This window comes from Sinocyclocheilus anshuiensis, unplaced genomic scaffold, assembly GCF_001515605.1.
Source record: "Sinocyclocheilus anshuiensis isolate Anshui unplaced genomic scaffold, SAMN03320099.WGS_v1.1 scaffold481, whole genome shotgun sequence".
Lineage (NCBI taxonomy): Eukaryota > Metazoa > Chordata > Actinopteri > Cypriniformes > Cyprinidae > Sinocyclocheilus > Sinocyclocheilus anshuiensis.
The window spans coordinates 294,113-306,583 of NW_015539907.1; the positions used below are offsets into that span (position 1 = coordinate 294,113).

A 12,471-nucleotide genomic window follows, 5' to 3' on the forward strand; every position below is an offset into this window, starting at 1 on the left:
TATTAAATACTGGTTTTACATTATACAAAAAATTAACAGTATTGCTTAAACTCATTCATAAAATAAAATGTAAAATAAAAAGTTTGACGATAAACTTCCGGAATAATTGTGCACCACCGACGCAAGTGCAAGCACGACTGCGCAAATGCGCAAACACACAAGTCGCATTCTCACTTTTTATTTGCATACCACAGCATTCAAGACAGACAGCATCACTTCCTTGATTTCACGGGACAGAGAGCGAGTCTCCTCCCACTCGAGTGGCATATTGGTGAGAAAAAGCCTCGTTTGTTTCCACAGGAAGAAGTTGAAAACATGAAGAAACGCGACAGTTAGACGATTCACAACTCAAAAGTCACAGGCTCAGCAGCACGTCTCTTCTCCGGACGGCTGGATTACAATGTGTTACTATCAAAGCGAAGAAACAAGTGGCTTGAGACACTGAGTCGACTGGACACATTGCACTGGATCAGAGGGGTTAAAGTATCGGAAAATCTACTGAAACGTTTGCAGATATGTCGGAACACAGGTCCTGTTTCCTTCACATTGGGGATATCGTGTCTCTGTATGCTGAGGGAACTGTCAATGGATTTATCAGCACTTTAGGGTAAGTTGCCTCCCATTGCTCATTATATTAGTCTTAAACGTTAGTAAACATGGCAGTTAGACATTTCGTTCAGATACGCTGATGTTATTATGTTGCCCAAAATGCAGTGTTACATTATTAAACATGCAATACTATTTCATGTATGTTTTGTCCTCCTCATGTCAGAAGAAGTTTGTTGAGTGGAAGTAGGAAGTGATTTGAGCTGCAGGCCAGAGGTGCTATGTGACAGCATTGCTTCAGAAGCATGCAAATCATTGAACAGGAATGCAAAGGTTTCTGTTAGTTTACACAGTAACGCTAATATAACAATGTAGGCTCAATTTAAAGGTGCATGTAGTAGTGTTTGCTAATTAAAAAGCTTTACACTTGAAAAAATCAACAGCACATTTGAGAGAAATATCATTGGAGTTATTTACATCACATGAAATAAAGACTCCAGATATATTAGTCTATTAAAAAAACAAGCTGATTTAATCTACATGGAGTGGTTCACTGCCTCATGGATGGCACCATTTTTGATATCATGTGACCTGGTGTGTCATGCAAATGGTTGATTTTCATCCATGGCTACTAATAATCACAGCAAGAATAATATGTTCACTTTATAGAGCTCTTTTATCCATTGGTCATTACAAAGTAGCCTATAGCACACAATACATTATAACAACAAACACATTATACATGCTGCAGGTATGGAGTCTTGTCAACACTTACCACCTTTCCACTGGGGCTGGAAAAATAGTCTTGGATCACAGATCTTGGTTCTGAACCAACCCCTAAATCTTGCTGGTCTCGAACAAGGGAACCTCTGACTGCAGTTTGAAAGTGGAAATACGAGCCGGTTCTGAACTAGTGCCATTCTTTGCTGAGCACCAGCCCCAGTGGATAAGCAGTAACTATAGTATGGTTCAGGATGTCTGCAGGCCACCCATCAAAACAGAATGAGGATAAGTGGTACTTTTGGAATGAGTAAGATCCAGCTAAACTCAGATAAAGATTGACTGAGTGCACCTTTAATTATTAAAGGAATACCCAAAAATAAAAATAGTTGAAAATGTAGTCACCCTCGGGCTATTCAAGATGTAGATGAGTTCTTTTCTTTATCGGAACAGATTTGGAGAAATTTAGCATTACATCACTTGCTCACAAATGGATCCTCTGCAGTGAATGGGTGCCGTCAGAATGAGAGTAAAAACATCATATGAATATATTTTTCAGCAAATTTTAATTTTTGGGTGAACTTAGTCAAATCTAATTTAATTTTACAGTTTCTGAGATTGCACTGTGTAACAGAAGCGGTTTTCATGTGATTTTTTTTTATATGGTCATGTAGGAACACATCTGCTTGAGAGTCTTATGAAAGATTATGAATCTAACCACATGGAGGTGAAACACCCAGCTCCATTTCAGGTCTCGTTGAATCACTTTTGCATTGTTGTGCAATGACTCATCAAGCAATTAAGGTGCAGAACAAATGAAGCTCCAGTGCACCATGGCATTCTGCTCTGTGGCCTTCAGAATGCTGCGGTCACAATATGTACAACATCTCTTTGCTTAAATGTCTTATCTTTAAAAGTTTTTTGTGGCATTGCATCAGAGGGATTGCAGCCGTGGTCATTTCTCTGTCACTTTTCACAATTCATGACACAGCTGTTTAGTTGTTTTGGAGTTTCAGCATTTGTAAAACTTAATGTGTGGTTTTTCGCTTTCTTACTATGATTCAAACGTAAGTGCTGAGGTTTTGTTTGGAGCATAATGCAGGCTAATTTACACACATTTGTAGTAATGTGCACTTGCATTGGAAATTGTGGTGTTCTGTTTGAGCAGACTTTGTGTCAAAGAGAGCTTATAGGATATTAACATACTACTCTTACTGTCTTTGCAGTCTATGTTTATACTGCACTCTCAGAAACAAAGGTACAGTACAAAAGCTATCATTTGGGCGGTACCCTTTCAAAAGGTACACATTTCCCTAAAGTGTGCATGTAAGTACCTTAAATGTACAAATTACTTCCTAAAGTGTACATATTAGTACCCTCTAGTATGGTACATATCTGTACCTTTCAGAAAGGTACTAGCAGCTTTTATACCTTTGTTTGAGATTTGAGTAGGTTTTTATGCATAGACCAACTCCATCTGCTGAAATGTAGAGTAAAGAACACTGCAATAGATTACAACATTCAGGTTCAGAAGTTAAAATTCCAATCATCTTCTCCATAGAAGAATGGATTTATAACTTATAAACCATTAGCAGCATAGTTCACGCAAAAATGAAAATTGTCACCATTTACTCACCCTCATGATGTTTCAAACATGTATGAGTTTTCTTCTGCTGAGCCCAAAAGAAGCTTCAAATCAAAGTTTGTAATGTTGCGATTCACCTCATAGCTCATAATTCTTTTTGCCATATTATTTTTATTCGTTTTATAACAACAACAAACAAGCATGATTCCAATACATCAAAGCCCTAACATTTGCTGCCCAGAAGTAATGCTGAAAAACTGGCATTGCCAATCCACCCAGCTCTTTAGATTTTTCTAAATGAGACTTAGAGATGCGATGTGCCTTATAGCCCCAAATAAAAGAGAAAATTATAGAATCTAGGTTTCTAAAGAAAGATTTTGTCAGATAGATTTGTAAATTCTGAAACAAATATAAAAACCTTGGAAGGGCCACCATTTTTATAGCATTAACACGGCCAATTAGGGACAATGGCAAGACCCTCCATTTTTCAATGGTAGATTTCAGGCTCTTTATTGCAGCCATAAAATTAAGCTTAAATATGTCTTTTGGATCTGTGGGAATAACCAAACCTAAATAAGTAAAATTATCATGAACAATATTAAAAGGGATGGACTCTAAAAAATTATTAGGAAAATGACTGCCAAGAGGGATGAAGATGCTTTTCTTCCAGTTAATTGAATACCCGGAAAAAGAACCAAAATGGTTTATCAAATCCATTGTGGGGGGCAATAGAATCAAGAAGAGCAGTAATATCTGAGTCAGGCACATTGCATTTTGAAGTAAAAAGATACTTATAAAATTCCAAAAAACAAGCATTAATTTCCTTTGGTTTAGTTAGCAGCACACCAGAGCCAGACTTAATTTGAAAAATAGCTCCGTTGGCCTGCATACCTCTTAGTTGCCGAGAAAGTAATCTTTCAGGTTTGTCACCCATCTCAAACTGCTTGCGTTTAATTTTAAGAAGCATATTACTAACCTGCTCGCTCAAAATATTATTGTATTCGTATTTCAGTTTTAACATGGCATTAAGATCAGACTGGGATTTGGACAATCTATATGCCTGCTCCATGGCTGGAAGCAGGGCTTCAATTTCGGCCAGATGTCTGCGTTTTTCTTTCTTCCTGCTAGCTTCACAGGCAATTATATTACCCCGCACTACTACCTTAAAGGTCTCCCAAAGAATGGAATCAGACACATCGCCTTTGTCATTGAATTCAAGAAACTGCTTAATGTGAGGCGAAGTGTATGTATTAAATTGCTCCTGTAATAATAAACCAGGGTTCAAACGCCAACAGTACTTAGACTGAGAAAAAGAAAGCTTAAACACCATGGTAATCGGGCTATGGTCAGAAATTATAATATTATTATACTTAGTCTCTATAACATTTGGAATAAATTTAGAGTCAACAAGAAAATAGTCAATTCTAGTGTAAGATTTATGTACAGATGAAAAGAATGAGTAGTCTCTAGCAGATGGGTTTTGTAATCTCCAAATATCAACTAAATTCAAAGATTTACATAGATGATTTAAAGTGCTAACTGAGTGTAAAATATGAGGGGCTTGTGTTGAAGAACGATCCAAATAGGCATCAAGATAGCAGTTAAAATCGCCACCAATTATTATATTTGTAGAACTGGGGTCAGGAAGCAAATCAAAAACCTTTCTGAAGAAATTAGGATCATCAAAATTTGGACCATATATGTTTAGACAGGTAATTGGAAAATAATTTATATGCCCAGATACTAAAATGTATCTACCAGCAGGAACAGCAATGACAGTTGACAAACGAAAAGGGATGGATTTACGAAATAAAATGGCAACACCCCTAGCCTTTGTGGAAAAGGAGGACTGATATACTTGGGAGATCCAATTAGATCTAAGGCGTCTCTGTTCTGTTTGTTTAATATGGGTCTCTTGAAGGAAAATAATGTCAGCAGAGAGGGATTTAAGATGTGCAAATACTTTGCCTCTTTTAATCTGGTGTCCCATACCTCTAACATTCCAAGATATAAATGTGACGTTTGTCCCACCAACAGAACTATATGCATCATCCATTATCAATTAAGTTGAGTAACATTGGTAATGTATAAAAGCAGGAAATAAACTCTGAAAAACAAATAGTCTGGCAAACCCCATCACAACTTACCCCCCACCCACGTCCGTTTCCCCAACTGAAACAGCAAAACTCACCCATCACCTGGAAGGTAGCGGAGCACAGGGAGAGAAAACAAGAGGACTTACAACAAAAACAATAGGGAAAAAAACAAACAAGTCTCTATCATGCTCCCCTGCTATTAACAAAGTTCAAACCATAAACCGTCAAGTTAAAAAAGGATAAAAAAAATAACTTAAATGGAGCTCTTACAGTCTACCCTAGTCAGACCAATGCAGCAGCCCAGATTCACTAAAGAGAGATCATTTGGCAGAAAGAGAGTCCGCAAATTTTCGTGCTTCCTCTGGTGAGTCGAACATTGAGATGGCGTCTTTGTGTTTAACTCGCAATCTTGCAGGAAAAAGAAGAGAGCAGGTCACCCCCGCTTCCCTTAAAACTTTCAGCACCGATCCGAATGCGCGACGTTTTGAGGCAACCTCCGCTGTGTAATCCAGGAAAATATGCACTAGTTTCCCCATGTAATGTAACGGAGCGTTCTCGCGGCTCAGACGGAGGATCAGTTCTTTATCACGGTCGTGATGTAGCTTCGCAATGATCGGACGCCACCTCTCAGGCTTAGGAAATTTATCTTGGCCAAACAGCGTGGAGATCAGCTCAGTTATAAACGCAGTAGGATGACCCTGCTCCGCTCCTTCTTTGATCCCCACAAATTCAAGTTAAGCCTGCAAGAACGGCCCTCCAGGTCATTCACCTTAGCACGGAGAAATTTGTTGTCAGAGTGCAATTCCTCACAAACTCTCTCAAATTCTTCCAAGCGCGAATCACAACTGGTCACGGCTAATTCCAGCTCCTCAACCCTTTTCTTAACACCCGACTGTTCAGACTGTACATTCGCCAGCACGGCATCCAGTGCATCAAGACGAGTGTTGATTGACAACTTAGTATACTCGATCAGCCGCTTCAGATCATTGCCTTGTGTCTCAATAGCGGCGAGTATAGCGTTGGCGGTTGCTGAAGGGAGGGAATCACTTGTAGCATCGCCATCTTTACTCTGCTGCGCGGCCTTCGAGAGCTTCTTGGAAGTCATTGTTTGATTGTCCAAAATAAAAACTTTAAACACAATTGCCAACAATTAACTAATGAACAGAGTACTCACACTTAGGGTGCACTGGTATATTGATGGGTATATTAAACAAAAACAGGAGGCAGCTTGAGGAGACTCAAAAAACTGTGTCTACTCCATTCGCCGCTCGCTAGCACCCCATAGCTCATAATTCTTAAAGTCCTTTTTCTAAATCCCTATGAAAAATACTATCGGAACCAAGGCCATTGAAAAAGTGTGTGGGCACTGCATTCTATGAGAGGACTGCTTCCCACAATGCAATGTGCTTGACTCAACTTTCTATTTCCAGTTAATGAATGAAATGATCAGATTGGCAAAAAAAACATGTTTCACATATGAATCAAACTACAGTTTTTAATGGTTGCGCTGCCTATTTCTTAATATTTTGCCAACTTAGTAGGCAGGATGCAGTGTATACTAGTAGTATGCTTGCACTCCATACCAAACATTGCCAGAGCTTTTCTTCTGATCCTAAACAAGGCGTTCTTGGATTATTTCCCAGAGGCTGTCATGGGTTTGTAGAAATATAATGTAAGTTGAATGGGGTTTTCTTTGTTTAGGTACCAAGGACTTGTTGTACTGCAGAACCCTAGTAGAGGAAAAAGACTGATAAGAAGCTAGATTGGTTGAAATTCAACATAAACATTTATGGCCATAATTTGAGAGTAGATTGGTTAAAAGGACAATAATATAGGTGGTCCCACAGTTCATTCTATATAGGCCTCAGTTCATGGCTGTGAAGGCTTACTCCCAGTTTCTTACATATCAAATACAAATGTTTAAGTGAAAGAATAGGAATTTGTTATAACGTGCTTAACTTGTAGCAAGCAAGGGGCGATTATTTTGCTTTAGTCAAGGTCTAACTCCTTCACCTCATGTCATCAAGTAATGGAGCTATAATTAGTATGTTTGAACACTGCCGACCAGGCTTGCATTTGGTTCATGTTTAACTTGGTGTACTTCATTGTGTCTTTGAAGATTGCTGGCTGTCAAAGAGTTTAAAAAGAACTAGAAGCACTCTGTTACTCATTTATGAGCGTGTAAAACTGGGCTGTTGGCATCTTTCCTGCTTTCTTCTCCCTCTTCTAAAACACATCCTATTAATGTACTTAATGTCTTTGTTTAATATTCCTGTACAGATACAAAGGAAGATGAGGAAGTGTGCTGGCATAGTCAATTAAAGCAATAAAACTATTTGTCACTGTGAAAATGTCCATTTGCTGCACTTACTTGGCTTAGTCATCGTTCAGTAGAGCAGCTCTTTTTGTGGTGGTTTGGTAGCTCTGTGGTTGCTGATTTTTTCAAGAGAAATTACTTTTTACTGTAAGGAAAAAGTAGAATGGTTCGTCCTCAGAATTCCATAGCCTACACATGATAACCTAAAAAAAGTCTATGCAACCTAAAAGTCTACCTAAAAAAAAAAAGTCTAAACCAAAAAGCAGTATTTGTGCCTTTAACATATTATGGCTGTCAATAGATTATAACAGCAAAGACACAAGACAGAATTAGATTTCAGGAAGCAGCACTCTTTACCCGCCTTACTCGCACTTCTTTCTTTTTCAGAATTCTAATGTATAACGTTCAGTGCTATTTATTCTGTGCTTTGAAACTATTTGTCTTGTCCAGTGTCTCAAAGCATAGTAACTAATAATAGATAGTTGAATTGCATCAAAACGCTTGTGAACACTGAACTATGTATAAACCTGAAAAAGTTAAATTGAACAGTTTTCCCCACACTTTATGGTCTTATGTAACGATACATATTTTACAAATATGCTGGGCTGCCACCTATAGTCATTTCATTGACATAAATGATGGGTTTTAATTCATATTTCATGTTTTTATCATTTTTAATAAACACATTTCTTATTTGTTGTTGTTGACAAAGGTGTACACAAAAGGTTGGGGAAACACTGTTGCCGCCCAACTCTTGGGTAACAGGTAAAAAGTAATGCTACTGCTCAGATAACAGCCTTTCTGTCATATGCTGTGTGGCACTTCCTTTAAATGTGGTAGTGTATGTAGTGTGAACTTACACCATTCATTCCTTTTTTGTGTCTTCTATAATTGAACGAAGATTAGCTTGATGTCATACAACACATTGAGTGGTTAGATTTCCATCATGAAAGAATTATTAATTAATTCAGTTTAAACAAAAAATGTAATAAAAACAACTCTGTTTTACTGTCAACAACATGTAGGCGACCTTTAAGAGACTATGCATACCCACATTCCTCCGGTCAGTTCAGCACAGTAGTGTGAACTTCTGCATTTTATTGCTGAAGTATTTATTTACAGACAACTGTGTTCACAAGATAGCCAAGCTGAGACAAGTGCTATCATTAAGAAAACCATGAGCTACCCTTGATAAGTAATTGCCTATTTTTAGTTTGAACTACAGCAGTGGGGAAAGCCTGGATGTTGGTATGTTTATCAGGCCTACAAAGAGCACTGCAGCTTCCTTCTTTATCTAAACTTTGTTCAGGCTTTCACAAAAAAAGCCTCTTTATGTTTAAAGAGAGGCACTTCAGTTAAATTGGCTCTTAAATCTCTGGTTGATTGATTTAATATTGAAGACATAACTTTAAAATTACTAACTAAATACATAAAAATTTGCTGGAAATTTACTCACCCTTAGGCCATCCAAGATGTAGATGAGTTTGAGAAATTCAGCATTACATCACTCGCTCACCAATGGATCCTCTGCAGTGAATGGGTGCCGTCAGAATGAGAATTAAAACAGCTGATAAAAAATTACAGTAATCCAAATGACTCCAGTCCATTGATTGATATTTTGTGAAGCAAAAAGCTGCGTGTGAGAGGACAACAGGGAATGGACATTTTTGGACAGATTTTGGTCAGAAGCAGTTGTTTACTGCAGTTGTTTACAATTAAAAAATGTAAATGATGAATTTTCTGTTTATTACAAACATGCAGCTTTTCACTTTACAAGACATTTTTGATTGGAATGATCTATGCTTAGCTGCAGCTAAAAGTGACCTGGAGATCGGCTGAATGGATTCGAAAATGGTAAAACTCAACTGCTTAACTCTAGGGGAGTTGGAAAATGAGCCTATTTTCAAAAATAGTGGAGTGTTCCTTTAAACTAAAGAAAATTGTGTTCTGAAAGGTTTCAACATAGCCTTACTCTGTTAAGAGAGCCTGTGGTCACAGGATAGTGTGTAATTAAATTTAACTGTGTGGGTTTGCATTGACCATAGAGTGGGCAAATATGCTCTGCATTTAAAGAGAGTTGAATAGTTTGTTGATTTAGGATTACAAGCATTTTCAATTGAGTCCTTCATGAGAGGAAACTCTGTTTGCTTTGATATACTCCGTTGAGCCTACTAAGTCTCTTTTCTTTTGTCTTGAAAGACTTTTTCATAATAAAACCTGAAGCATTTTGGCTTTCTATATCAATATCGGAGGACTTTTCTGTCTGTCTTTTAAATTCTCATGTTGCTCGTTTTGTTTCTGTGCTGTTCTTTCTGTTCACTTTAGTCTTGTGAATCCACTGAGTATCTAACAAGCTTCCACTCTTTGATTTGATGCATGGCAGTGGCACTAATAAGCACTGAAACATTTTGGAAATTCTCTTTTAGACCAGTCAGTGTCCACAGCGGGACTTCAGTAAATGATGCTGGACTAATTTGCTGCTTTACATCCACCACTGAACAGAGGCCATGCTTGGAAACTGATTAAATGCACATTTGATTTGGTTTCAAATCTGATCTTTAATACTGGCTGTCTGAAAGTTATATAATCTGTTCCATTTGTTCAGTGTCTGATGAACATTTTGCATGTATAACATAGACATGCCATGACTTGCCATGACATGCCATGCTGAACAAGGTGCCTCAGAAAACATAAATGATTGAGACTATTTCCAACAAATGCATACTGTATTCAAACAGTGAATATCTCATAGTTGGTTAAGGGAAAAAGTGAGCAAAAATGTGTGTATTTGGACACAGATTCAGAAAAGTCATTGTAAAATGCTGATTTGGTGCTTACAAAATATTTCTTATAATTACATACATTTTCTAAACTACTTGTCTTGGGTAGGGTCAAACCATAATTGTATTTTTAAAAAATCTGATATTTGCTGCTTGTCTAATTTAAAAATATATATATATATCTATGTATATTCTAATCCTTTAATGTATAAATTCATATTTTGTCATATTTTGTCCCTTCAGGTTGGTGGATGACAGATGTGTGGTGCAACCAGGGGTTGGGGATCTTACAAACCCACCGAAAAAATTCAGAGGTGAGTCGGTCAGACAAGATTCATCACATTAAATGACCCAATGCTAACATATTAGCACCATTATTAGCCAATTGACTGTTGTTATGGATATAACAGTGTTGGAAGCTAATTTCAAATTAGCTTATTAAGCTACAACGTACTCATAATTTAAAGTAGTTAAACTACAGTCAAGTTATAGCTGTGTTACAAGCTACTACACTAGTTGGTGGAAGAAGTAGCTTGTTATGCTGTTTTGAAAAACTTGAGCTAAATGCTGAAGAAAAATGTAGTTAAGTTAGCGTCGCTACTTTTGCTTAGTTACTTCCCAGCATTGCAGTACCAATAAAAAGTGGCAGGCAAAAAGAAATCCCAACACCGGGCAATGTAAATATGTAGCTGTAGTTTTCTGTGTGTGTGTTTCTTAACACCTGCTCAGCCACTGATTAATTACTCGGCCCTTGAGCAGTAACAGCCTCCTACACACTGAATCTTTGCGCTTGCCAAGGCCACGCAGTCTGTCAGAGCCCCACGTCTTCAGCTTTATAGTGAGATCTCAGTAGGGTGCCTGGCTGTTGCCTAATGACTAGAATTGTAAGCTGAGGTGGATAAACAGTGTTGTTCCTCAAATGCAATTTGGAGAATCAGAAATAGCAGCAACTGTAAACTCTTATTTTCCTCTTGTGCTGGAGGGCTTTGTTGAAACTAGCTCCAGAGGGATGTTCACTACAAGTCAATACAAGCGTCCTGTGCTTTTGAACACAACGCACATGTGATAACTTGTGCTTTTTGTGTACTTGGTGATTTTTCGAAGTAAAAGTTCACTGGAAAATGAATATAATGGTCAAATAATAGTAAAATAAAATAATAAACAAAATTTTGCAGGTTAAGTTTTGCGTTGTCTGTTGTCAATTGTGTAGTGATATATAAAGCACACAAGTCACTTTCAAACCAAGCATCTTTCTGTTGGTCAACGCGTCAAATCGCGTTTTGAAATCTGTGGGAAAATCTTTCACCTTAATGTGAAATTCCCAATCACTTGGAATCCTTTGACTGGATGTAGCCTGCAAAAATTTGCTGAACTATAGTAAATGTTAATCTGAATGTCAATAATTATGTATATAATTCCAAGTTAGAGATCTTATTCTGTATAAAATGTTCTTAAATCTTTTTTGAATGAGACCTTTACACTGGAGTAGTAGACACATTTTAGTGGTTCCCTGAAGGTCTTTCTAAATGCACTATTTGCTCTATAATATATGTCCTTTGCTCAGTTAGCAAATAAACTCTGACTCTGTTGGATTTACTCAGTTGTCACTTTGCCAAAAGGGACATTTGAGGAGATCTATTTGAGATTGTCTTCTTCTATTTTGTTTGTGCACAGTACATTCACATCAAGGAGAAATCCTGGTTCTATTTGGTTTGCAAGTAAAAATTACAGACTTGTGTTTGTCAGTGCTGTCCTTTTATTTGTCTCAAAGACACAGTCTGTCAAATGTTAAAATGTTACAGTCACTTGGATTCAGTAGTGACACCGAAACCAATTTACAATGCCTTTTATTTATATTATTATATATATTGTTATTATATGTATTGTTAATATATAATATAATATAATATAATATAATTAGAAATATGTATATGCACACATAAATAATATTATATAGAAATAGTATTTTTTATATACTTACTTTATGAAACATTTATATAAAGTATGTATAAAAGCACCTAATAGAATTGTTTTTCTTTTTGTTGTCTAGATTGTCTCTTCAAGGTGTGTCCTATGAATAGGTACTCTGCACAGAGACAGTTCTGGAAGGCAAAACAGGGGAAACATGGGAACAACACACAGGGAGATCTCTTCAAGAAATTACAGGTGCCCTTAAAACACTGCATGCTCACAGTAGATATGCATCTTAGTTCTTTAACATCACTGATTATGCAATAGAATTCTACTACTAGGCATTTTGGGATTGCTAATTATAGTTTTCTGTCTTTTCTTCTACGTTTTGCAGCATGCAGCGGAACTGGAGCAGAAACAAAATGACACTGAGAACAAGAAATTGTTGGGAGAGGTTGTCAAATATAGTCGGGTTATACAGGTACAGTCAAGCTTCCCTCTTCTTATCAACAAATG

The 12,471-nt window shown here is 37.2% G+C and overlaps 1 protein-coding gene across 1 annotated transcript in view; it reads left to right on the plus strand.

Annotated features, from left to right (window-relative positions):
* The first annotated feature begins 205 nt into the window (after positions 1 to 205).
* The window catches only part of LOC107686324 (inositol 1,4,5-trisphosphate receptor type 2-like), a 91,296-nt gene continuing 79,030 nt past the window's right edge, over positions 206 to 12,471 (plus strand). The window contains exons 1-4 of the mRNA XM_016483291.1: positions 206 to 607; positions 10,288 to 10,358; positions 12,095 to 12,210; positions 12,350 to 12,436. Of these exons, the coding sequence (XP_016338777.1) occupies positions 516 to 607; positions 10,288 to 10,358; positions 12,095 to 12,210; positions 12,350 to 12,436 (366 nt within the window). The 5' untranslated portion in view covers positions 206 to 515. The remainder of the gene's footprint in view (positions 608 to 10,287; positions 10,359 to 12,094; positions 12,211 to 12,349; positions 12,437 to 12,471) is intronic.